The sequence below is a fragment of the Dama dama genome, chromosome 4 (assembly GCF_033118175.1).
Source record: "Dama dama isolate Ldn47 chromosome 4, ASM3311817v1, whole genome shotgun sequence".
Lineage (NCBI taxonomy): Eukaryota > Metazoa > Chordata > Mammalia > Artiodactyla > Cervidae > Dama > Dama dama.
Window position 1 is genome coordinate 65087568 of NC_083684.1, and position 27845 is coordinate 65115412.

The 27845-nt window shown below is 42.1% G+C and overlaps 1 protein-coding gene across 13 annotated transcripts; it reads left to right on the plus strand.

Moving 5' to 3' along the window:
• On the plus strand, positions 1 to 27661 carry LOC133054763 (zinc finger protein 665-like). Of its 13 annotated transcripts, none has more exons than XM_061140061.1 (7): positions 2 to 190; positions 1805 to 1870; positions 2011 to 2081; positions 8998 to 9056; positions 14451 to 14533; positions 19878 to 20004; positions 24188 to 27661. In XM_061140061.1, the coding sequence occupies exons 5-7, from the start codon at positions 14519 to 14521 to the stop codon at positions 27022 to 27024; spliced, it is 2979 nt and encodes a 992-aa protein (XP_060996044.1). In that variant the 5' UTR covers positions 2 to 190; positions 1805 to 1870; positions 2011 to 2081; positions 8998 to 9056; positions 14451 to 14518; the 3' UTR covers positions 27025 to 27661. The 13 variants fall into 13 exon arrangements, 11 of the variants coding, with proteins under 11 accessions (XP_060996045.1, XP_060996044.1, XP_060996049.1 ...); XM_061140066.1 differs by having other exon boundaries at positions 2 to 136; XM_061140062.1 differs by having other exon boundaries at positions 1 to 190; positions 1805 to 2081.
• The last annotated feature ends 184 nt before the right edge of the window (positions 27662 to 27845 follow it).

Here is a 27845-nt window from a genome sequence, read left to right on the forward strand (position 1 = left end):
ACGTCCCAACGCAGGCGGGTGTCCTAGGCTCCTCCGCCCCTCATTGTCCCTTTCCTCTGGAACCTGCGGCTTGGGAATATCTGGTATCTCCCCTCAAAGGACGTGAGTTTACAGCAATTACTGAAGCCGAGACTTGGTAGGTGCGGTCTCCCCGGCTTGTGTTGCACCATTGATGGCTCATTAGTTTAAGGTACTGTTTTTTGCTTTTTAGTCTTGTTAAGCTCCGCCCATAGGGTCTCCTCTACTCCATATCTGTGGTCTCGGGTCACTTGGAACCTTCCTAATCCACCAACCTTTCCTCCCTCAGTAAAGTCTGTTGTTACCTTGAGAGGCCCGTGGTCTAATTTCCTTTCAGTGGAAAATGCTGAGGTAACATATATCGTACACGAAACATATAGTAATTTGTTACTAGAGAGAAAGTTATTATAATTGAGAACTGGCACTGAATAATTTTGTAAATATACCAAAACACGTGTTCAGGAACTAGCTTAGACTTTGATCTTTGCAACTGGTGGTGGAGCTGGAGTTCTTTCTGGAGTGTTAGGGAGTCCTATTACTGTCCTTTTCTGGTTTATATGACCAGGGTCATAAATTGACTACAGAGACTCTTCATTTTAGGAGATTATTTTTAGTGATGCTGGTTACATGTATGAGCTCTAGAATCAGAGAAAAACATAAAATGGTCTCTATGCTCAGACATTTCCAACTCTTTGAGACCCCATGGAGTGTAGCCCGCCAGGCTCCTGTGTCCATGGGATTTCCCAGGCAAGAATACTGGAGTGGGTTGCCATTTCCTAATCTTGGGGATCGTCGGACTCAGGGATAAAACCCCCATCTCTTGCATCTCCATTGGCAGTATTCTTTACCGCTGAGTCACCTGGGAAGCCTCTTTGGTGTGATACTAGTGTTTAATTTGAATTAAAGAAGTGAGTTTTGGTTGGTAGTTTTCCAGTCAGTGAGACCCAGTGTGGATAATGCTGACTTATGGACTGCTGACAAGTACAGTGGAAAGTGGTATATAATAGTGAGAAAGTATCTTAAGAGATCAGAGAATCTGAAGTCATTTGAGAGATAGTTTCAGGTTTTGTGCATTACGGTTGACTGTCAGTGCTACAGTAAACCTAAGGTGATGATGTGGGGCAGTGGACAAGGAGCAGTTAGCTTCAAGTAATGAGGCCTGGTTATTTGTGGGAAGGTTGTTGGTGGAATATTGTCAGAGATAAAAAAATAGGTTGAAAATGCTTCTAGCTAACAGACCTTTGACAGAGAGTGACCCTCTATCAGGAGAGACTCGCCTAAACTTACCTGGACTTCCTGAGGAGGAGGATGGGCCCAAGAGGCTGTTGCTGATTTACCAAGGTTACTATGTCTGAACCTACCTGTTTTTCTCCAGCCTGCATTCCCCTCAGGGTGCGTTGTTGTTGGGCCTCTGCAGTGACTAATAAGCTTGATCTTTGAAGAAGTGGAATGTCAAGATATTTTTTTCTTACAGGTGTTAACTATGAGGTGTTACTAAGAGCTGTGTGATTCACATTCCAGCTTGTCATCCCTACACAAAGACAGTTCTTGTGTACTTAAACTACTTAAATTAATTGGAATTGCAGGAATATTTCTGGGTCCAGCCACCACCGCACATCAACCCCCACCCACCCCTACCCACCGCCAGCCCGGCCACCACACCAGGTTTCAGTTCCCAGGCTGAACTGCTTCAGCCTCATCAGCAGGAATCCTGTTTTGAGGAAACCTTACTTTCCAACGCAATTATCCCACAGAATATTAAGTTTTTACTTTAAAACTGTTACAGTTATGAGGAATCCATGATGCAATACAAGACGGAAAAGACCCTCAAGTACTTCTAAACCTTGGCAAGGTACTTGGGAACCCAAAGGGAGAACACAGCAGGTGTCCGCTCGGCCCCGCCCCTCACACGCCCAGGCGCAGGCGTGTGTCCTACGCCCCGCCCCTCCTGTTCTGGTACCAGTGGCTGAGGAGTTTCTGGTCTCCGTTTAGATGCAAGCCATTCTGCAGCAAATTCCTGAAGCCGAGACATGGTAGCTGCGGCCGACCATTGGGAACCTGAGGTAGTTGTTTGTTTTTGTTTTTGTTGTTAAGCTGCGCCCGTGGGGTCCCCTCTCCTCCCTATCCGTGGTCTCCAGTCACTTCGCACCTCCCTATTCTCCGACCCCTTCCTCTAGCCGAAATAAATTCAGTCGTTGCTGTGAGAGGCCCAGGGTCTGATTTCCTGTCGAGGTAAGATCCTGAGGTAACACATACAGTGCACGAAATATGTAGTAATTTATAAGGAAAAGGTCATTTTAATTTTGACATGGCAGTTGATGATTTTATAAGTATCAAATCACGTGTTCAGGAACTAGTTTCGAATTTCTGCTTTGGGACTGGTGCTGGAGCTGAAGTTCTTTCTCGGGTGTTAGGGAGGTGTATTACTGTACTTTTCTGTTTTATATGACCATGGTAGTAAATTGACCGCAAAGAATTCATTTTAGCAGGTTATTTTTAGAGATGCTGGTTACTTGTATGAGCATTAGAATCAAAGAGAAATATAAAATGGTCACAGTGCTCAGTCAGATCTCTTTGAGCTCCCCAGGGACTGTAGCCCGCCAGGCTCCTGTGTCCGTGGGATTTCCCAGGCAAGAATACTGGAGTGGGCTGTCGTTAAGTCACTCAGTCCTCTCGGACTCTGAGCAACCCTATGGACTGAAGGAGGCAGGATTCCTGCCCTTCACCATCACCAGGACTTGCTCAAACTCCTGTCCATTGAGTCCGTGATGACATCCAACCATCTCATCCTCTTTTCCGCCTGCCTTCCATCTTTCCCAGCATCAGGGTCTTTTCCAATGAAAAGAAACGTTAGAAATGTAATGAGTGTGGTAAATTCTTCAGTGTACTTTCAAGCCTAACTTGCCATCAGATGATGTACAGAGGTGAGAGCCCTTGAAAATACAATTGAGGTTGCAGTGCTTTCAGCAGTGGTTCATATCTTCTGCTTCATGAGAATATTCACACTGGATTGAGAACAAGTGATGTTGAATGTGGTCAGGCCGTTGAAAATCTACTTATTCTAAAAGAGTTCATCACCAGTGACAGGAATGTGAGCAACGTTTTCTCATTGGTCCCCCTTGCACCAGTAATCCAGTTGTTTGTACTGCACCAAGCAGTACTAATGTACTGAAGTTGAATAACTTTTAGGTTGTGCCTTAGACTTACCAAATACTTCATGAGTTACATTGCAGTGAATATGCTGAGGCTTCATGTTATTGTTCATTTATTACTAGATGGCAGAATATTTATCGTGAAGAGAAAGCACACAGATGTAAAGTGTGTGGCAAGGCTTTTACCCAAAGATCACAAGTTGGGGAACATATTGGAGCTACACCTCCCAAATGCAATGAGTGTGGGAAAACCTTTACGTTGAGTTCAGGTATTAGGACTTGAGCAATCTGATCATGAGAATGTTCAGTTTCTGACCGTGGAGCCTAGCCATGATGAAAGCTCGGTTTATGAGTCTTTGGGATGGACTGGATTCGGATCCCAGGTGCCAAGTCCTAGTGATGGGAGCTTCTGATCATGCTGAGGATTTTGACTCAGCTATAAGAAAAAGAATGCCTACGAGATTTCGTATCAAACAGCCTGCTCTGAAACAAACCTAAGTGTGGGAGTTGGCTACTAGAAGTGCATCTAAGAAGATATTGCTAAGATAGATATATTTTGACATGTGTTTTTGAAAATAGCATATAATCTGCAGTTTTTGAATGTTCTGAAAATGATTAGATCCCATGGTTTGATGGGGGTATGGAGTTCATCCATAAATCCCAAATCTTCGGAAGACTGTATTTTTCAGACTTTGTTACCCACATTTGAGAGAACGTTGTTGTCGTTCACTTGGACAGTCATGTCCGACTCTTTGCAACCACATGGACGGCAGCATGCCAGGCTTCCCTGTCCTTCACCATCTCCCAGAGCTTGCTCAAACTCATGTCCAATGAGTTGATGATGCCATTCAACCAACTCATTCTCTGTCGTCCCCTTCTTGTCCCACTTTGAATCTTTCCCAGCATCAGGGTCTCTTCTAATGAGTTGGCTCTTCACATCAGGTGACCAAAGTATTGGAGCTTCAGCTTCAACATCAACCCTTCCAGTGAATATTCAGGATTGATCTCCTTTAGGATTGACTGGTTTGATCTCCTTGCAGTCCAAGGGACTCTCCAGAGTCTTCTCCAACACCACAGTTCAAAAGCATCAGTTCTTTACCACTCAGCCTTCTTTTTTATTTTTTTTTATTTTTTTATTTTTTAAAATTTTTTAATTAGTTGGAGGCTAATTACTTCACAACATTTCAGTGGGTTTTGTCATACATTGATATGAATCAGCCATAGATTTACACGTATTCCCCATCCCGATCCTCCCTCCCACCTCCCTCTCCACCCGATTCCTCTGGGTCTTCCCAGTGCACCAGGCCCGAGCACTTGTCTCATGCATCCCACCTGGGCTGGCGATCTGTTTCACCATAGACAGTATACATGCTGTTCTTTTGAAACATCCCACCCTCACCTTCTCCCACAGAGTTCAAAAGTCTGTTCTGTATTTCTGTGTCTCTTTTTCTATTTTGCATATAGGGTTATCATTACCATCTTTCTAAATTCCATATATATGTGTTAGTATGCTGTAATGTTCTTTATCTTTCTGGCTTACTTCACTCTGTATAATGGGCTCCAGTTTCATCCATCTCGTTAGGACTGATTCAAATGAATTCTTTTTAACGGCTGAGTAATATTCCATGGTGTATATGTACCACAGCTTCCTTATCCATTCATCTGCTGATGGGCATCTAGGTTGTTTCCATGTCCTGGCTATTATAAACAGTGCTGCGATGAACATTGGGGTGCACGTGTCTCTTTCAGATCTGGTTTCCTCAGTGTGTATGCCCAGAAGTGGGATTGCTGGGTCATATGGCAGTTCTATTTCCAGGTTTTTAAGGAATCTCCACACTGTTTTCCATAGTGGCTGTACTAGTTTGCATTCCCACCAACAGTGTAAGAGGGTTCCCTTTTCTCCACACCCTGTCCAGCATTTATTGCTTGTAGACTTTTGGATAGCAGCCATCCTGCCTGGCGTGTAATGGTACCTCATTGTGGTTTTGATTTGCATTTCTCTAATAATGAGTGATGTTGAGCATCTTTTCATGTGTTTGTTAGCCATCTGTATGTCTTCTTTGGAGAAATGTCTGTTTAGTTCTTTGGCCCATTTTTTGATTGGGTCATTTATTTTTCTGGAATTGAGCTGCAGGAGTTGCTTGTATATTTTTGAGATTAATCCTTTGTCTGTTTCTTCATTTGCTATTATTTTCTCCCAATCTGAGGGCTGTCTTTTCACCTTACTTATAGTTTCCTTTGTAGTGCAAAAGCTTTTAAGTTTCATTAGGTCCCATTTGTTTAGTTTTGCTTTTATTTCCAATATTCTGGGAGGTGGGTCATAGAGGATCTTGCTGTGATTTATGTCGGAGAGTGTTTTGCCTATGTTCTCCTCTAGGAGTTTTATAGTTTCTGGTCTTACATTTAGATCTTTAATCCATTTTGCCACTCAGCCTTCTTGATGGTCCAGCTCTCATATGCATACATGACTACTGGAAAAAACATCGCTTTACTATACAGACCTTTGTGGGCAAAGTAATGTCTCTCCTTTTTAATATGCTGTCTAGATTTGTCATTGCTTTATGAAATAAAGACCTAAAATATATTACACTTTGCAAATAGAAAGTGAACAATTCTAATTCTGTTCATACTGAACATATAATCAATTTGAAATTACATTATGGATATTATTTAGTTTAGTGTAATTTCCTAAACAAGTTTTTGGGAAAGATACTTAACAGTCAGGCTTCCCTGGTGGCTCAGACAGTACAGAATTCGCCTGCAATGCACAAGACCTGGGTTCGATCCCTGGGTTGGGAAGATCCCATGGAGGAGGGCATGGCAACCCACTCAAGTATTCTGGCCTGGAGAGTCCCACGGACAGAGGAGCCTGGCAGTCCATGGGGTCCATGGAGTCCATGGGGTCACAAAGAATCTGACACAGCTGAGTGACTAAGCACTTCCTTCGAAGTATAGGATAGAGCATTGTAAAGAATAATGCACTTCTCATCAAAAGAAAAAGAAATGTTTTTTTCTCCTATTTTGCTTTCTCTTTTTAGGTTATCTATACAAAATTATGGATGCTAGGTAAACTTATTGTGCTAATCGTTTCACAGTGTACATATCAGTTAATTTTTCTCTGTAGCTTAAATTTACACAATGATATTTGTCATCGAAAGAATTGCTTATACAACCCCCTTTATGTCACTGTTTAGAGAGTTGGGTTTAGACAGGGAAATAATTAAAACACGTTGGATAAAAGAAACAATAACACAGTTTATAATCATTTAAAATGTCTTGCTCTTTTAAAGGCTTTGGTTAGTGACCCAAATGATCACATCTCTTAAGTCCTCCATCTCAGACACCCAGGTACTGACCCTGAGATTGTTAAACTCAGCACTATGCTGAGTTTGCTGTTTTGTAGGGTGTCAGTAGGGAATAGCCCATTTCTACCCAGGGAGAGTTTTGTTATTTGTAATATACACACTAGTCCCATTCTTGTTTCTTAAAACTGCCCAAGTTCCCAGATCCCTGAATTGCTTCAGCCTCACTAGCAGGATCTGAGCACAACATGCTGTGAAAAACAGCTTTTTATTGCGAATAAACCCTTTTAGTCTTAAGAGGAAGGATCTTGGTTCCGACATAACTTGAAGCTTTTACCTGAGCAGTGTTACAGATGTAACTTAATCCTGTCAAGGTAACAGGCCCCGCCCCCGTCCGCGCCCCGCCCCTCCCACGAGCAGCGGGCACGGCGATGCTCGCCCCGCCCCTCGTCGGAAGCCGCGGCTCTAATACCAAAAGCCCTTTCCCACGGACCCGGAAGTTGGAGAGCGCGGAGCCGAGGTCCCCGAGCGGCGCCTAAGGTTCCTTCTAGGGTACTACCCCTCCGGCTCACTCGTCCTCAGGGTGTGACAATTGTCAGCGACCTGAAAAGCCTGGCGCCCGGTGCTCGGCCCCGAATAAACGCTGCCGCTGCCATTGCGGCCCAGTTATTTTTTCGTTTGGGTTTTAAGAGTTTCTGAGGCGGTTTCGGTCCTCCGTCCGCGTAGCCACCGCCTCTGGCGACATTTTCCTGCTTAAAACCCTTTTTTACCTCTGGCCTCACCAAGTACAGCCCTCTCTCGCGAGTTAGAGTCGCGCCCCGCCGCGTCGCCTTCCCGACCGCTGGAGGCAGAGCCCGTCGCCGCCGCTCCCGGAGAGGCCGCGCCCTCTCCCCGGTCCCGGGATTCGGGAGAGCCCGCCCCGCTCCTGAGACCCCTTCCCTCCCAGCCCCTCTGTCCTCGCGTCTCCTAGGCCGCTCCTTGTGCCCCGCAGGGCCCCCCTTTCCTGTCAGCCCGTCCCCTCACCCCGCGTAGGTAGGTGACCTGGGCCAGCCCTGTGACAGCCAGTGCTGTTCCATGCCCAATTCAACTCGGTCAGAAAAGGTGCTCTTCCGCTCCGGGGGCGTGTCCTTCTGTCGCCCACTCAGTAAAGACAGGAGGCGGGAGGATCAGGAGAAGCAGAGTCAGGACGACTGAGAGAAATAACTGAAACTGAGGAGAAAAGCGTCAGGGAGAACCAACGCTAACTCTGAGAATGGCTGAGGGATTGCAAAGGGATAGTCAAGTCAAAGAGGTTAAGCCTTGAAAATACCCAAGTGGGTAAAATAGAGAAGTATTAATAAATTAGAAAGCCAGATCTCCAGGGATTGGAGAACAGCATAGGGAGAGCTGCCCTGTATCAGTGATGGGAGCAGGGAGGCGACGGGTGATGAGGGAGGTCAGAGGTGGAGAGTCCCGAACTGGGTTTTGGCTGGGTTTGAGTCCAGGCCTCTTGGGTTAGAGTCCCGAGTTGTGTTTTCACCCGGTTTGAGAAGGGGAGTAATCTGGAGCGCAAAGAGGGAGCTGAAATGGGGGAGGAGGCAGACACAGGTATGGATTTTTGAAAGACTCAGGAAGGTTGGAGAGAGGGGGAACGAATTGCAGCAGCCTGGGACAGGACACGTGTGAGGGAGGAAGTAGGACAGGAACAGGAGGGCAGAGGGGGAGAAAAAGAGACCCAGAGACCCAGATGAAATAAGGGAGATAGGTGAACAGAGGGGTAAGCTCGATCCAGGGGTGGCCAGTTGTTTGGATACAGACGATTTTAGTTCTACAGAGGAGGATGAGAATTTCAAAACTCCTGTCTACAAGGCTTGTGTCTTTTTTTAATACTTGTGGCAGAAGATGGCTTTCATTTGCAAACCCTGTTGAGCCTGGGGCAGTGGCTTGATTCACTGACTTCTGAGTGACCCTCTTCTCTTTTCCTGGCTTTTCCATCTCTTTTCGTATCGATGTCGAGGAAGAATAGACCTGGGGCAAGAAATGACTGACTCTGTCACTCTGTGGTAGCTTTTTTTTTTTTTAATTAATTTTTTGTGGCTGTGCTGTCTTCGGTTCTGTGCGGTGGGCTCAAGAGTTGTGGCTCCCAGGTTCTAAAGCACAGGCTCAGTAGTTGTGCACAGGCTTAGTTGTTTGTACTTGTGAGATCTTCCTGAACCAGAGATAGAACCCATGTCCCCTGCATTGTCAGGCAGATTCTTATCCACTGTATCACTATTGGGGAGCATTTTTAAGGCATTTTTTTTTTTAATGGATTCACATTTTCTCCTTTCTTTATGTATAGTGCTTTTTGTAGCTTGGAATAGGTCCTAATTCATTCAGTGTCTGTAATCATTTTTATCTTCAGAATTAAGCGTTTTTAGTTTCCAGTATTCTAGTCTTAATCACCCTTTTGTAAATATGATTATTCTCTGTTTTTTTAAACTTTGACACCAGATTTTTAAATTAAAAATAATTCACAATTTTTTTTTTTTTCAAATTTTTTTCAGATTCTTTCCTTGCCTGAGCACTTTCTTCCCTTCATCTCGTACATTTGAAATTTTCTTTGGTAAGTAGTAAATCATATTAGACTATTTTATGCCATGCGTAGCAAAAATGTCACCTCGTTTATCAGTTCTAATGAGGTAGATGAACGTAGTGCCTATTATACAGAGTGAAATAAGTCAGAAGAGAAAGACAAATACTGTATATTAATGCATATATGTGGAACTTAGAAAGATGGTACCAACGATCCTACATGCAGGACAACAAAGGGAAACACAGATGTAAAGAGCAGACTTTTGGACTCAGTGGGAGAAGGCGAGGGTGGGATGAATTGAGAAAATAGCATTGAAACATGTATACTACCATATTAAAATAGAATGATCAGTGCAAGTTCGATGCACGAAGCAGGGCACCCAAAGCCAGTGCTCTGGAACAACCCAGAGAGATCGGGTGAGGAGAGAGGTGGAAGGGGGCTCAGGCTGGGGGGACACATGTCGAATTCATCTAGATGTATGGCAAAAACCATCACAATGTTATAAAGTAATTATCCTCCAATTAAAATAATTAAAAAATAAAAATGAGGAAACTGTAAAAATAAAGTTAATTAGCAAAGATCACCTCCCCTCCCTTTCTCTGAATTCAAAGAGAAATACATCTTGGGGGCTTTTATGTATGGGACATCGTGTAATAAAATAGACATATTTTCAACTGTGGTTGTACCAAAGACATGGATTGTGTGTATGTGTTTACTGTGCACACACAAATGGATATTTCTGGTCTCAGCTCTTTACCAGAGAATAACGGAGGTGTGACATTAGATCTTGTGAAATTAAAGGCATTTCTTTGAGAAATGGGAAAATAAAAGAACATTTAATGTGATAAAACCAACAAAATGCTTCATTCTTTCCTTTCAACAAAAAAGAAAAAAGAAAAAAAAACCACCTAGTTTAACTGGTTAGTCTAATGGTCTGTTTTCTCCATTTTCTATGATCAGTGAAAAAAGTGAGCTGTGAGGTGATATGAAGATGTTTCCTTCAGGTCCCTTTTTGACTTTTCTGTGCAAATGAAGAAGGATGGGCTGGATTGACCAGGAACCTTCCAACAGAGCCTGTCTCTTCATGATGAAAAACATTGCTCAGATCCTATTTCTAAGCTGACCCCTTACAATGTGTTTTGTACCAGTGGCTAGATGTTTGCAATTCTGTATTTTTAAAATATTTTACTGCAATCTCATAATAAAGAATTACCTGCTTTGTATCAGTTTGACCCAATCTTGAATGAAGAGTTTCTTTTGCTCAGATACATGACAGATGTTCCTGGTGTTAAATGGGATGGGCAACAAGGACAAACTTGGCCCACTTGCCCTTCAGCCTCCCATTTCATTATTCAGTTATACCCGGTTCTCTTCACTCAGCTCAGATCTTCTCATAAACGGCTTCTCTCTGGGCCTGAGGGAGCCCACTTGTACCATGGAAATGAGAGACTAGACCGGAAACTAGACCAGAGACAGGACTAGACTTGAGCGTGAGCAGCACTGACCCCTGAAATGACTAGCCAAATTGTCTGTGTGTCTGTGTGTGGCAGTTCTGGTTTGGAGGGAGTGACTGGTGGTAATTAGAATTTTAAATAGATCTCAGTCCTCCCTAAATGAAAAAAGAAAAGGAAAACTGTAGGATGGAGGCAGGATCACAGGCTCAGAATCAGATGACTTCTATGAATAAGGCTAAATCTGAAGGGAGATTTCTTTTCACGTCCAGACGTTCAGACCTCCACTGGCTTTCATTTGTTCTTGGGACAGAAGCTTGACTCCTCGCTGTGGCTCCACAGCCCTCTGTCAAACTCAGGGCCCTGTCAGTGTCTCCAGCCTCATCCTGGGAGCTAACCGTCTGCTCACGGTTCAGCCTGTCGTCGTCTCATTTACTTTTTCTCTGTTTCCAAATACCAAAACCATTTCTGTCTGACATCGTAGTTCTTTTCTCACCTTCAAGTCACCCTGGCTCAGGCCCTTTGTCTCCCTTCAAGTCTAGGCTCAGAGAGGTTCCCCATCCGCTCCTAACTGTCTGTCTCATGTTCCCCAGGTTTATTGCCTCTATCAGTTGCCATCAGCAGAGATTCTTGCCCTTCTTCATGGGTTATTTTGAGTCCTTCCTGGTTCCCCTCTTTTTAGGGCTCATAGTGTTCCCCTTCTTCCCAGCGTGGTTGCAGTACCTGATACTGGAAATGTCTTTAGATGACAGCACTATGGGTTGGGCTGAATAATCCTCAGGGAAGACCAAGAGAACAGGGCAGGTGATGAAGATATTTCCCATGTTCTAGACATTTCAGCTGTAATTGATCTTTACCCCATGGGACTACTTAATTACTCAAAAGAATAGCCAAGAAATATAGGAAATCCTGAAAAGCCCTACAGAACTGGTGTCCTCAAGCAGTGGACTAAGATGTCCCCATGTTTAGTCTGCTGAGTTTAATCTGCTGCAGCCCCCAGATAAGCTCTGTCCATCCAGGGACCAGTCACCATCGTGGACAGCAGCTTTGCCATCTAGGAGTTCATGTGCTCAGTGTCAGCGATTGTGATTTCAGAGCGCTGAGGATGAGCAGAAATCCAAAACCTAACGGGGCAGGAAGGAGATGTTGCCCGCCCCCCAAGAGCTAGAATATCTTCCCAGTAGGTGTGGGTGGTAAGAACAGGAGATAGTGAGACCTGGAGACCCTTGATTTGAGATTTCCTCATCTCAAATGCCTTTGCACCTGGACTCCATAATGTCCCCAGGTGGTGGCTGACTTTCCGAGGAGGGCCAGTTTCTTGATTTTCATACTGAATGTGAGTGTCCTTTCGGTGGTAGCTCGTGTGCACTCCTCTTGTGATCCCCTTTGCCAAAGGCCCCTGTGCACTTTAGTCTTGCTTAGTCCAGTCATGCAGGGAGGAGAGGTAGACAAATGGGGAAAGCGGATGGAGCCTGGTGGGGTCTGCAGGAGGCTTGTGTCAGCACTTGGGGGCATCAAGGTGAGACCAGTGAATGGAGTGTGCACCCATCCCAAGTGTGGTTACAGGGACAAGGGGTGTGTGGGTCTGTTGGAAAAGAATGTCTCAGTTCAGGCTGGAGAACCTGGAAGTGGGTTTGTTGGAGAACCGACATGGAATGGTTTGAGGTGTTAAATGCTTTAGCTCATATTCCCTGGGACAGCAATACTGAGACTGAGATTTGCCTGCACAGGTTTGATTGGACAACTCATGACCACACGTGAGCAACAATGAAAGACGTGGAATTGGGCCCAGAGAAGTCTTTTCCACTGTTAGAACTGTGCCCTGGGCTGATCCCACAGGCACCTGTGGGTGCAGGAGGCTGGGAGCCTTGGGCTTGGGCTGGTTCTAGCAGGTGCCCCCATCACCCACTCCACTCGCTGGCTTTTGTTGGCTCTTTTAGCAGGCAGGCACCATAGAGTAACAGGGAACATCTCAGGTCATTCTTTGCATCAACTTTGGTATCATTGTGTACTTGGGGTTGCTGGTGAAGAAAGTTTCATGTGCGTTTGGAAAGATACCAAGAGAATCTGGAGTGTTTCCATGGAAGATGCTGAGGTCTCACTGGGCCATGTGCATCATTGGAATTATCCCTCTTTTTCACAGTCTTTGGAGATTTCGGTGTTTGACCTGGATCACTCACTGTAAATGAAAATATGGTGTCTTGTGTCTATGGATCCTTGGGTGTCCTCTTTTGTCTTTTGTCTCATGCATGAGTTATTAGGGCTTGGAATGCTTTGTGTTGGTATAAGAGGGTTCGAGGCTCATTATGGGCTTTGTGGAGACACTGTTGGACACCATGAAAGTTTGTAAGCTTGTTTGAGTTCCGCTGGGAAATTAAGAGTACTAAGGTTAAGATCTCAGAATGCTTGTTATAAGGTGGTCCTGCTCGGTAGGGATCTCTGGGCCCAACCTGAGAAGAGTCATAAAGTCCTGTAACGTAGGGGAAGATGGCTCCGATAAATGAGAGGGCAGCGATGCCACAGTGATCTGCAGCCCTGAGGCTCGTCCTCTAGAAGATGCAGCTGCAACTCTCTTGCTGCCAGGCCAGTGCCGGCTTCTCTGTTATCCACTACTATCCCTCCCAAAATAAGCACACACACAGGCACAGTACAGAACACACGGAATCTTACCTGCACTGTTGGTGGTAATGTAAATGGTACTGCTGTGTTGGAAAAGAACATGGAAGTTCCTTAAAAAATTCACATAGAAAGACCTACAGTCTGTCAAACCCATTTCTGACAGATATCCAAAGGGAAAGTGATCAGTTTTTCAGGGAAATGTCTGCAGTCCCATGAGTGTGACTGGATTTGCAAAGCCAAGGCATAGACACAGGCCAGATGTCTCTTGACCAAAGAATAAGTAACAAAAGTGTGGTATAGAAATATTTATTATATACTCTATGTTCCTGAACTATTTTTCTCCATGTATAAGTATAAAAATGAAGGATCCTGCATTTAGGCCAAAATGAATGAACCTAGAGAACATTATGCCAAGTTAAATAAGCCTGACAAAGGAGGACAGACACTGTATGTGGAAACTAGAATTGTCAAACTCATAGAGCCATCGAGTAATAAGGCTGTTACCAGGAGCTGGGTGGAGGGGGAAATGGGGCACTGTTAGTCAAAGAGTAGAGATTTTCAGTTGTAAACTAAGTAAGTTCTGGGGATCTGAGGTAATGCATGCTGCCTGTAGTGTTTCTATATACTTGAAATTCACCCAGAGAGAAATAATACAGTGTACTCATAGGTGGAAGTGTAACTTACTCGACTATAATAATTATTCAGTGTGTGAATCTATCACATGTTCACTTTGTACACAGTACATTTATAGCATTTTTGTTAGTTACACCTGAGTAAGGCTGGGAAAGAAAAGGAGAGTTGGGGGATGCTTCTCTCCTCTGAATGGTGCTCAGTCCAGGCTTCACATTTCATTGATGAGTCATTTTGCATACCCATGTTTTGTACCCTCTGACCCGAGATTCCTGTTCAGGTAGTTTGTGTTGGTCCACAGCTCGAGAATGTTTAAGATGCCCCAGTTCATTCCAGTCTGGATCCCTCACTGAGCATCAGGACTGTGAGTCCTCTCATTCTTGAGGGCTGAGATCTGGGCTGAGGAGGGGGTGCTCTGTTCTGAGTGGGGATGGATCAGGGCCTTCGGTGTGACCTGAAGGAGAATGCCTGGTCAGTGGAGGTGCCCCCAGCTGCTGTGTGCTGAGTCCTCACCAGGAGGGGAGTGTGATCCCAGGGAAAGTGTGGGAAAGTCCTGTGTTGGTCTCTCTGTGGGAGTTGATTGTCCTGAGTCCCTCCTGAGACAGTGGCCACAGGGGACTGTGTGTCCCTCATGGTGAGGGCTTCCCTGTGTGTGTGGTTGGGGCTCAGGAAGGGGATGTGTTGACTCTAAGCATTAAACAGCATGTTTTCACTTTCATGATAGACCTCTGAAGACTTGTGTTGCCTGAGGAAGCCCTGAAGTTGAGGAAGAGGAAAGAACAGGAGTCAGGCATGGCTGTTTCTCAGGTGAGGTCATATTCAGCCTGTCCTTCCTGAAATGCCCTTCTCTGGACTCGCTAATCGTGTCTGACTCTGGAGTGTCCTGTCTGACTCCTGTACACGTACACTCACCCGGGCCCTTCCCGCAGGGCCTGTCGTCTCCACTTAGATCCCATGTCCCCATGATCTGGTTACCTGGCCCTTGTGAGGAGGTTCCCCTGGGCACCGTCCTGGGCCGGGCTTCTCACCCACGGGTTGGAGACGGGGTCTCAGTGCTGTTGGGCAGCAGGGATTGCTTAGGGACCCTCTGGATGTGCTGTCTGCTCTGTCAACCAGGGTAAGGAAACTGCCCATGGAAGTCAGGTATTAATATGCACAATAGCTGGTAAAATCTGGGAATCAGATCAATTGAGACTGTCCTTTCCCTTTTGTGTATCTTGACATCCTTGTGAATATACCTTACATATACACAAAGAATTATTTCTGAGTACTGTGTTCTGTTCAGTTGGTTTATTTGTCTGTTTGTATACCAGTACCACATCACCTTGATTACCTTGTAATAGGTTTTGAAATAGAAAGACCTCCATCTTCCTTCTTCAGGAGTGTTGCTGTTTGCTCTTTGAAGAGTTCTGTGACTTTCCCATGTTTTATTCTGCTTCTACAAAGATTGCCATGGCAGCTTTGAGAATGAGTTAATTGGTTGATTGACCCTTTGTGTGGTTATTAAAGAATCGTTTTTGATATAGCATGTTTCTTTTGTAATCTTTATGAGTTTTACCTGTGAAACTTTGTCATGTGGGAAAGAAGATAAATTGACTTTGTTTTCAATTTGGGGACCTTTGATTTCTTTTTCTCATCTAATTGCTCCAGGGGTTTCAGTGCTTTGTTGAACTGTAGTGCAGAGTGTGCATCCTTGCCGTCTGGACCTCAGAGGAAAAGCTTTCATTCTTTCCCCATTGCTGTGCTCTTTTCATAATGGCATTTCTTATGTTGACGTTGGTATAATTTATTGTTTGTAGCTTGTTGAGTGTTCCATCTTGAAGGGTTGTCAAATTTTTGTCGAATGGTTTTTTCCTGCATCGAGATGATCCTGTTTTTTTCTTCCCTTTAGTATGTTAATGTATTGTGTCATATTAATTGATTTTTGTATGTTGACTTCTCGCCTTATGTGAATAAAACCCACTTGGTCATGGTGTCAGATCTTTTTATTTATTTATTTAAATTATTTTAAGTGAAGGATAATTGCTTTACAGAGGTTGTTGTTTTCTGCCAAATACCAACATGAATCAGCCACAGGTATACATATGTCCCCTCCCTCCCATCCTCCTCCCTATCCCACCCCTGTAGGCTGTTAGAGGGCCCCTGTTGGAGCTCCCTGCATCATTCAGCAAATTCCCATTGGGTCTCTACTTTACATATGGTGATGTAAGTTTCCAAGTTACTCTCTCCATACATCTCAGCCTCTCCTTCCTCCCCTCCCCCCTCTGTCTGTTCTCTCTGTCTGTTTCTCCAGATCTTTTTAATATGTGTTGAAGTTGGTTTGCAGGTATTTTAGTTTTGCATGAGTATTCGTCAGGGGCATTGGTTTCCAGTTTTCCTTTCTTGTGTCTTTCGGAAATCAGCAAACTATTAGAATCATGCTTGCTCCATAGAATTAGCAGGATCAGTGGTAATTATTTGTAAATGTTTGGTAGAATTTGGTCCCATATTTTTCTTAGAGGTTTCTGACTACTTTTTAAATCTCTCTAGTTACAATGGGCTTCCCTGGTGACTCATATCATAAAGAATCTGCCTGCAGTGCAGGAGACCCAGGTTCTATCCCTGGGTGGGAAGATTCCCTGGAGAAAGGAATGGCTGGTTAGTCCAGTATTGTTGTCTGGAGAAATTGCATGGACAGGGGAGCCTTGTGGGCTACAGTTGGTGAGGTCACAAAGTGTCAGACACGACTCAGTGGCTAACACTTTCACTTTCAACACTTCTTGATTTTTTAATTTCTTAGTAAGTAAAATACTTTGTATGTTTCTGAGAATTTGCCAGTATCTCCTGTATTCTGTCATTTGTAGGCATTATTGGTCATAGTACTTTCTTATCTCTAGAAACTTTCTTTGACTTCAGTTGTAATCACTCCTGTTTAATATCTGTTTTTAGTTATTTGACTCTGTTTTTCTCTTTTCCTTAGTCTAGGTGGGGGTTTTCCTATACAGTTTTTTCAAAACATCAACTCTTGGTTTGTTGATTTTTATATTTTTCTAGTCTCTATTTTCTCTGGTTTAATCTTTCTTACTTACCTCTTTCCTTCTGCTAAACTTGAGTTTAGTTTGTTTTCCGTTTTCTACTTGCTAGAGGTCTAGCAATAGATTTCAGATTTAAGATCTTTTCTCTTTTATACTGTAAGCATTTAACAGTTCAGACTTTCTTTTAATACAGTCTTTGTGTGTTATAAATTTTGTACTGTTGTCTTTTCGTTTTCATCCACATATTTAAAATTTTCCATGTGATTTTTGTCTTAGACCCATTTGTGGTGTAAGAGTAAGTTGTTTAATGGCCACATTTGGGGAATTTTCTTTTTTTCTTGTGTTTATTTCATTGTTGTTGGGGAAGATACTTTTATAGCATCAGTCTCTTAAAATTGTTAATTTTGGCCTAACATGTGGTCTCTCATTGAGAATGTTTTATATGTCCTTGAGATGTATGTGTTTTATGCTTTTGTTGGGCCGTGTGATGTGTACATGCTTGTTCAACTTGGGCATTGAAATCTCATACTATTCCTGTTTCACTATTTCTGTCTTCCTTTCCCTTAATGTTTGCTTCATTTGTCTGAGATAGCTAATGTTAGACATATATATATTTTTACTTGTTACAGCTTTTTGGTAGATTGACCATTTTATCATTCTATAATATTTATCTCATTGCACTTGTTTTTTCTTCAGTTTATTTTGTCTGATATAACAGTCTCCCCTACTCTCTTTAGGATGGACTGTCTTTTTGCATTCTTTCACTTTTCAGCTTTCCATGTCCTTAGGTTAGTGAGTACTACCTGTTTCAACTCTCTGACAAACTCTGTGTCTCTTGCCCAGTGTTTTTCCTCCTGTTACTTCTTCTAGTGGCCCCTGCTCATGGGCATCCTATCCTGGTGAAAGACAGGCACCCTGGACAGCTCCTTTCATGCCACTGTAATTTCAGAAGGAATGTATTGAATGTTTCCTTCCCATCCTGATGTTCCTTGAGATAGTCTTGCTTAATGACTATATTTTTTTCTATATTCTCTTTTGCCATGATTTTTAATTCTTCAAGAAGTTTTTTTTACTTTACTCTTGTGATAATTTTTTTTTGTCATAATCTAATGACTCTTCTAATTTCAAATCACTGTTTTATTAATGGAAAAAAAAGGAAAGAAAGTCTTTGGCTTCTGTTAATGCCTCACTATGTAAATTTAAATGGATCAAATTGTATTTGTATTTTTGTATATGGTAATTTTATTACGAATTGAGTTCAAATTCTCTCTTTTTTTTTTTTTAAATGTTTTTACCAGTTTTCTTTTGGTAGGCTAGTATAGAATCCTGTTGACAAACTCAACTGAGTACAAAGTATACATTTTTATCATCTGGAACATGCTGAAATACATGTGAATAAAAGGATGATGTAAAATTGTCCAAAAAATCTGTCAAGAGACAAATCCTCTCATTTCAGTTAATTTTTTATTTTTTATTTTTTCAGTTAACTTTTTATAGATATGTATGCATTCATGTGCAAGTCTGTGGTTTAGATAGAAGACATCTTGATTTAAAAGCTACATATTATTTTCTTTTTTTTCAGTTGAAATTATGTTATCAGTATAATCTGTGGCCTTGAAATTGTCTAAACAATCCTGTTAGTGTTTTAAGTAGTAAGTTGCCAACAGTTGTGTTTCTGTATCCATTTCTCTAATGACCTTCATGCCATTCCACATTGTTCAGCTTCGACTTTTTTTTTTTTCACATTAATACAATATTTATTTGCTTTCCTTCTGTCAAACCCTGAGCCCACCACTGTCCCCAGGCTGCCTGGGGAGTTACAGGAAAGGGAACACACAGGGCAGACACAGGAGAAAGAACTGTGGGAGGTGGAAGCTGCTCCTTCACGTCGTGAGGAAGATGAGCTAGACCACCATCAGGCCAAAGAGCCCCATGGCCTTTGAGAGGGCCAAGCCCAGGGCGCAGACGAGCTGCTGTTTCAGAGAAGGGTTCCTGGGTAGCAGTGGTGACGCTCCTGCACACGGTCCCACCTCCAGCCCTGGACCCAGCCTCCCCTGCTCTGGCCGCTCCAGCTCCAGGGCACTTGGCTTCTGTGTCAAAGTCCCTTGAAATGGCGCTGGTTTGGAAGCTGCGGCTAGGAATGAGTGAGATGGTCCGGGGACCCGGGGCTGCCACGCTGCCATGGCCCTCATCGGTCAGTGTCTCCGGTCCTTCACCACCGCGGACAGTGATCACTCAGCAGGCAGGTTCTCCCGATCAGGGACGGGGTGGAGAGGAATTCGGCGCAGGCGTCCATTTTCAGGGGATGAAGGCGCGAGGCCTGAGAGCTGCTCCCCCTGCAGAGAAGACAGAGGGGCGGGGAGGAGGCTCACCTTGGACTTCTTTCAAGTTTTCTTTAGGAGCCCTGTGTCAAAGGACTTTTAATGTTCTCCATATTACTTAACTGGTAGATGCTTAAGCTTCAGTTGCTGAGCCCAAGTCTCTGAGTTCAGGTGCTTAGTGTAACATTTCTAACCTTCTTGATCTGAGTCGAGTTTCTCAGCGTGTCTGTGACACGGTTTTTCTTTGTAAGGTGGGAACAGATCTTTCTTTAATGAGCTATTATATTGATGACAGGTTCTTGTCTGTAACTTACTTGTTTAATGTTTAGAGTAATCATGGTAATTTAGATCAACAGAAACCCTTCAAACACTTTGGGTCTTTGCTGCTGTTCTCAACGTCATAACTGTAAATTTTGACCTTTCCATTAAAAGTGCTGTGGACTTCATCATCTCTGAAGACACCACTCATGCTGTACCTCATCTGGATAATGAATTACACTCACTGGGTCCAACGTAATACCTGACACTTCTGTGTAGCCAATACAGTGTTGAGTTTTATTTATATATAGTTCATGAATTTTGAACAGTGTTGAAAAGTCCATATTAATTGGAGGATCTCATAAGGTCTTATGAAAAAGCATAAGAAATTAAAATTAGAGATCCATAATTTCTCCAGATACCCCTGCATGGATCTGTTAGAACACATACTTCAATCCAGTCAATTCTTAGGCCTTACTCCTTCTTACTATCCTTTCTCTTTTGCATGGAAATGAGAACTTTTCATGGCCCTTTTGGTGACATGTGGTTTCATTTCAGGAACAACTGACCTCTGAGGATGTAGCCATCAAATTCACTCAGGAGGAGTGGGAATTCCTGGACCCTGCTCAGAGGGCCTTGTACAGGGATGTGATGCTGGAGACCTACAGGAACCTGCTGTCTGTGGGTGAGGATGACTTGCTTCCAGAGCTGCCCTTGGGTATCTGCATTTTCCCTGTGTGCCCCTTGGGAGGCCCTGATGTCTTTCATCTGAGAGTTCTGGTGACTTGGGCATGACACAGTTTGACAAGGTTAAACTGACCCTCTTCAGATGCTGTGTCTGTCTCATGTCACATCTGAGGTTGTCCCAAAAGCGTAATTATGTCCAAAGCTCACTGGCAAATGTTAAAAGAAAAACACCAAGAAACCGATTTCCTGTTTTCTACCTTTTGACTTTTGACTCAGTGTTTAAAAAAATGCACAGCACTTTAGATTTCTTTCTTCTGATAACCCTGAATATCTATTTCTTTTTGTTTGTTTTTGCTTGATTGTTTACTTTTTTTTGGCTGCCCCATTCTGCATGTGGGATCTTAGCTCTCTGACTAAGATTCACACCTGAACCCCCTGCATTGGAAGTGTAGCATCTTAACCACTGGATCACCAGTGGAGTCCCAGAATTTCTGTTTCTGATCTGAATATTATCTCCACATTGGAGCACGAGAGAAAGCTCTAGACAATGGGGAGTGATGTAAAAATAGCCAAAGATACAAGGTATAAAGAAAAACCTGTATCTCAAAAGGGCTGTTTTTTTCTGGTTAGGAGTGGGACAAGCTGGTGGATTGGATCCTCTGTGGTTGTTACTTAGGAAGATGTAAGGAGAGTGGTAGAGAGATCGTCTTTTTGATCCTAGATCCGACAAGGGGAGCACATGTGAATCTCGCGGGCTCTTAGCTTGTCATCTGTAGGTCAGGCGCATGGTCCCATCTCAAGATCCTGTAATGTCTGACCTTCGTGTTGTATTGTTTTTACTCTTGTGCTGCTCTACCCAGTCTGGGAATGTCAACTGTTCCCAAGGTTACATTCTCCTTACTTTGTATCATTTTACTTCTTAAATTTCTTTGAAATATATTCCTGAGGATCTGAAATTTTATCTGGTTTCCTTGCTGTGATAATCCACCTATGTTTAATTGGCAGCCTCTGGTGAGTCTCTGTGGAGTGGATTTACTAGATTTACTAGAAAACTCTAATGGAGATACTATTCTTAATGTTATTTTCTTGCTCCGTTCAAAGTCACTGCTTGAAGCTATCCAGTAGAGTGGTCAGTATGTTCTAGGATTATGAGAAAGAAAGTATCACGAGGGCCTGATGCATCTTTCCAGGTTATTTTCTGGCTTTAGAGGCTGTGTTTCATTCATTTCACTTTCTGATATATTATTATTACTGTATAGAAATGAGGCAGTTTTCTATATATTTTGTATCCAGCAAGTTTACCCTGTTCATGATGAGGTCTAGTAGTCATCTGGTGGCACCTTCGGGATTTTCTGTGTGTAGCATCATAGTGACAGTTTTACTTCTTTATATTTTTTTAACTTAAGTTCCTTTTATTTCTTTTTCTTTTCTGATTGTTGTGGCTAGGACTTCCAAAAATATGTTCAATAGAAGTGGCAATAGTGAACATTCTTGTCTTATTCATGGTGTTAAGGGGAATGATTTCAGTTTTTCCCTGTTGGGTATGATGTTAGCTGTGTGTTTGACATATACAGTCTTAATTTTGTTGAGGTAGGGTCCATCTGAGCTGACTTTCTGAAGGTTTTTATCATAAGTGGCACTTGAATTTTGTCAGAACCTTTTCTGCATCTACTGATGATCATACGGTTTTTAGTCTTCAACTGTTATGTGGTGTATCATACTGAATAACTTGTGGATATTGAGAAATCTCGCATCCCTGCAGTAAATCCCACTGGATCATGGTTTATGATCCTTTTGTGTATTAGTAACTGTTTGAATCTGCGCTTTGGAACTCAGGGAAGGTCTAGAAGAATAAAGCCTTTTTCTACAAAAAGGAGTTGGAAGCCTCAGAAAGGCTTTTGTAACTGAGACAGTCCTCCAGAGTCAATTTCAATCCCTTCTTTTCTTTGATACTCCTCGATCTTGAGATGAACATGTGTGGAAGAAGAAGCGAAATGAATGTCCAATAGAGAGGTTAGTCATACTTGGCAGAGGAACCCAGGTTTAGATAGGCTTTTCCTGGATTTTCCTTCTGATTTTTGCTAATAAGATTCTTATACAATATCCTGGAATATTGTGTATGTTTTTCTTGAATATAAGCATGCCATTGTAACGTACAAAATTCACAGTTGGATACATTACATTGTAAATAGTATAACAGGTATTATCCTGCTTTCTCCATATATCACCACATACATGGTGATATCATATATCACCACATAGTCACTTCTAAAATCTCTCCTGTTTCTGTCCCATACCCATAGTATAATGCCCATAAACTTGCTGAAGCAGTTCTTTTCTTTTCAGGTCAGTATATTAGTTTGCGCTCTCAGTTATTTTCACAAAGACATGCAGTCCCAAGCTGATATCTGACATCAGCCTGTGTACCCTATGCTCCACGCAGGCCCTTTGTTAGTCCTGACCATTCCTCACATAGTACCTTGATACGGATGGAAACATTGTTCTTACCTACCACATCCCTGCACCTTCTACATGCTCTCACTGTAAAGATAATCTCTGGTCATTTATTGAACAAGTTTCTCAGGACATGACCTCAATCACTGTGTGCATCCATGATGACTCACAAACCAGTTCGAGATGGGATGGTTGAATAACAGTTAAAGAGTCTACTTCTGTCTTGTATTTTCCTTGATATTTTCTAAGTTCCTTGTATTTTTTTTTTCCTAATATTTTCTAATCTATTCATTCGGTGGGTGGTCATGTTTACAAATAATTTTTCTCAGTCTGTAGGTGCAGATTCATATCCTGGTTCTCTTACCACTTTGTGGGCCAATTGGATATATCTCCTGCTCTGATTAGAGAAAAACATGTTGATTTACCTGAAGCCTTTTAAAGCAAATGACTGCTGTCAGTTGGCTTACACTAGTGCATGTTTTATAGTAAATAGTCAACATTTACTTTTGTTTAAGAAAGGTAATATCTACATTCTGTCATGTTCTTGATGATATATATGACTTTATCTACATTGTATCTGTTTAAAATTTTATTTATTTTTTAATTGAAAGATAATTGCTTATAGAATTTTGTTTTCTGTCAAACCTCAACTCCATTATATCTTGTACGCTTTTCACTTGCTACATTTTTCAGCAATACTGTGTCTGACCCTAGTCAATAAACACACAAAGCACTCACTTTCTATTTATTATACTTTGGTGCCATTAAACCAGGTAATTAAGAATAGTGCATGGCTAGGGATTAGCCTTCCTTGGTGACTCAGCGGTCAAGAATTCACCTGCTAATGCAGAAGATGCAGGTTTGATTCCTGAGTCAGGAAGATCCCATGGAGAAGGAAATGGCAACCCACTCCATTATTCTTGCCTGGGAAATCCCATGGACAGAGGAGTCCTGTGGGCTACAGTCCACGGGGTCGCAAAGAGTCAAACACAACTGAGCGACTGAACAACAACATAGGTAGGGATTGCTTTGGTTCTTGGCTGTTAGAAAACTGGTGAATATTTTACGTCTCAATATGTCATTTACAGATGATGGTCTTTTAGCGTGTATTCTGCAATACAGCTGACACATACTACTTGTTAACATTGTAAAATGCCTTTTCTTGTTGGGTACGTAGTTCTATAGCAGATTTAGAAAACTGTTGTTTCCAAAAAATTGTTTTAGTCATCTTCTTCATTTTCTCATCTGTTTTCAATTGTAAACAACAAATTATGGATAGTTCATTATTAATTGGGTTAGCTTGGTTTTGGATTATTTACTGTTACAATATATAATATATTGCTTAGAATTTATTTATGTATAGTAAGTATGCAGAATACAATGATAGTGTAATATTTTTCTTTTCAATTTGAGACAACTGTCGATTGACATGTTCCTAGGGATCCTGGTAGAAAACTAACTCTGTTTTTGAGAGTTGCCATAATATTGTCCAATATGAGTGTGTTTGGCATATGGTTTTTAAAACTAGGCTACTTTAATGGTGAATTTATGTTATCATGCTTTCTCATGTTAAGAATTCTATTCCTTTATTGTTTCTAAAACCTTAAGGTCATCATTGTGGTGTTTCATAACTTGGTATATTACTTTTGGTGCAATAGATATTCAACATGAAACATTTATTTTTGAATTATTGTGAGCAGGTACCTATGGTTCTTTTTGTCTTGTAGATATCTCTCCTACACATGTGATCAAGCATTTACAACCCAAAGCAAACAGTGATAAACGAGAACCATTCCAAACATTGATGCTGGGAAGATCTGAAAGCTGTGAAATCAAACATTTTCATCTTTTGGGAAGTCAGGAAAATATGTGTGACTTTGAGTGTCAGGGGAGAGATGACAAAAGAAATCACAAAGGAACACCTGTAAGCCTTGATGGAAATGTGCCTGATGGAAGAGTTTCACATGATGGAAAGGATGTAGGAATCAAGCCCTTTGGAAACAGGCTTGGGTTTAACTTTCAGGATACACTGCAGATATTTCAAACTGGCAGGACAATTTCTGAATATAATGAGGTTGAGAGGTCTGTCAACAACAGTTTCTCATTTTCCCCACTTCAAAGAATTCCTCCTTGTGTCCAAACCAGTGTTTCTAATATATATGGGAATGATTTTAGGAATCTTTCAGTAATAACACAAGACCTCAAAGCACACAGGGAAAAACCTTATAAATGTGATGATTGTGGGAAAGCCTATCTTAAGGACTCATACCTCATTAAACATCAGGCCATCCATACAAGAGAGAAACTACATAAACATGAAGTCGGTGACAAATTGTTTGATCAAAGTTCACAGCTTGCACGTCATTTGAAAATTCATTCTGAAGTGACATGTTACAAATATAGTGAGTATGGCAAAACCTTTACTGATAGCTCACACCTCAGGAGACATCAGAAAATTCATACAGGAGAGAAACTATTTAAATGTGATATCTGTCACAAAGTCTTCAGTCAAAATGCACACCTTGCTGTTCATCAGAGGGTTCATACTGGAGAAAAACCTTACAAATGTGATGAGTGTGGCAAGGTCTTTTGTGTAAAGTCAATCCTTTTAAGGCATCAGACAGTTCATACTAGAGAGAAACCTTACAGATGTGATGAGTGTGGCAAGGCCTTTACTGATAGCTCAAACCTCAGGAAACATCAGAAAATTCATACAAGAAAGAAATTATTTAAATGTGATATATGTGACAAAGTCTTCAGCCAAAATGCACACCTTGCTGGTCATCAGAGGGTTCATACTGGAGAAAAACCTTACAAATGTAATGAGTGTGGCAAGCACTTTAGTCAGCTTTCACAGTTGATAAGTCATAAGAGATTTCATGCTGCAGAGAAACCTTACAAATGTGATGAGTGTGGTAAGGCTTTTCCTGTGAAGTCAACCCTTTTAAGGCATCAGACAGTTCATACTGGAAAGAAACCTTACAATTGTGATGAGTGTGGTAAGGCCTTTCGTGTAAAGTCAGTCCTTTTAAGGCATCAGACAGTTAATACTGGAGAGAAACCTTACAATTGTGATGAGTGTGGTAAGGCCTTTCGTGTAAAGTCAATCCCTTTAAGTCATCAGAGAGTTCATACTGGAGAGAAAGCTTACAAATGTGATGAGTGTGGCAAGGCCTCTCGTGTAAAGCCAGTCCTTTTAAGGCATCAGACACTTCATACTGGAGAGAAACCTTACAAATGTGATGAGTGTGGCAAGGCCTTTCGTGAAAAGTCAACCCTTTTAAGTCATCAGAGAGTTCATACTGGAGAGAAACCTTACAAATGTGATGAGTGTGGTAAGGCCTTTCGTGTAAAGCCAGTCCTTTTAAGGCATCAGACAGTTCATACTGGAGAGAAACCTTACAAATGTGATGAGTGTGGCAAGGCCTTTCGTGAAAAGTCAACCCTTTTAAGTCATCAGAGAGTTCATACTGGAGAGAAACCTTACAAATGTGATGAGTGTGGCAAGGCCTTTCGTGAAAAGTCAACCCTTTTAAGTCATCAGAGAGTTCATACTGGAGAGAAACCTTACAAATGTGATGAGTGTGGTAAGGCCTTTCCTGTGAAGTCAACCCTTTTAAAGCATCAGAGAGTTCATACTGGAGAGAAACCTTACAATTGTGATGAGTGTGGCAGGGCCTTTCGTGTAAAGTCAGTCCTTTTAAGTCATCAGAGAGTTCATACTGGAGAGAAACCTTACAAATGTGATGAGTGTGGTAAAGCCTTTCGTGTAAAGCCAGGCCTTTTAAGGCATCAGAGAGTTCATACTGGAGAGAAACCTTACAAATGTGATGAGTGTGGTAAGGCCTTTCGTGTAAAGCCAGTCCTTTTAAGGCATCAGACACTTCATACTGGAGAGAAACCTTACAAATGTGATGAGTGTGGCAGGGCCTTTACTGACAGCTCAAACCTCATGAGACATCAGAAAATTCATACAGGAAAGAAATCATTTAAATGTGATATATGTGACAAAGTCTTTAGCCGAAGTGATCACCTTGCTGGTCATCAACGGGTTCATTTTGGAGAGAAACCTTACAAATATAATGAGTGTGGCAAGCACTTTAGTCAACCTTCACAGTTCATAAGTCATAAGAGATTTGATACTGGAGAGAAACCTTACAAGTGTGATGAGTGTGGAAAGGCCTTTCATGTAAAGTCAACCCTTTTAAGGCATCAGACAGTTCATACTGGAGAAAAACCTTACAAATGTGATGAGTGTGGCAAAGCCTTTCGTGTAAAGTCAACCCTTTTAAGTCATCAGACAGTTCATACTGGTGAGAAACCTTACAAATGTGATGAGTGTGGAAAAGTCTTCGGTCAAAAACCACATCTTCGCCTTCATTGGAGAATTCATACTGGAGAGAGACCTTATAGATGTAATGAGTGTGGCAAGTTCTTCAGTCGAAATTCACACCTTACAAGTCATCGGAGAATACATATAGAGAAACCTTTCAAATGTTTCGAGTGTGGAAAATCCTTTACTCAGGTCTCAGCACTCACTAAACATCAGAAAATCCATACATGAGAGAAACTTATGTGAATGTGGTATATGGTAGAAGTCTTCAAAATTCAAAGTTCAAACTTCACACCCTACTGTTGGTCAGAGAACTCATACTACTGAGAAACCATACAAATATCATGAGTGTGGCAACATCTTAGGCTTCATGGGAAAATTCATACTGGATAGAAGCCAGATATATATGTGTTTATTAGTCAGGTTAGAACATGTCAGGTAGAACATGAATTCATTCTGGAAAGATTCCTCACCAATTTCACAAATGTGAAAGAAAAAACCCTATCCTCACAGCTCACATCTCGCCAGTAGCATCAGAGTATTTATCCTGGAGAAAACACACAGCAATGTCAAGTGTGTGGCAAGGATCTTACCCCAAAGTCACAAGGTAGGAACATAGTGGAGCCATACTTCCCAGACTCAGTGGTTGTGGCTAGTCCTTTACCTTTTTCTATGTATTCTCTGATGACTTTAGTTCAGGTACTCAGCCACTGGAGTAAGCCTATATTTGCAGAGAAGCTATATAGATCTTTTCGTGTAAAAGAAACCCGAATTCTAACTCAGCAAAGATGATTCTTTGGGACAGTAATCCACCATCTTTTTGGTCTCTTGGCTTTCTGAATAAAGTCACTATTCCTTGCCCAACAAATAGTCTCTCAGTTTATTGGCCTGTTGTGTGATGAGCTCTAAGAGCTTGGCTTTGGTAATACATTGATCAAATGGATTTGCTACACACGTTTCATGATGGTCTCTGGGAAGGAATCAGTGAGATGAAGGAGCCGATTTCATCAGATAAGATTCATTCACATCCTTGTTTCCTGGAAAAACACACA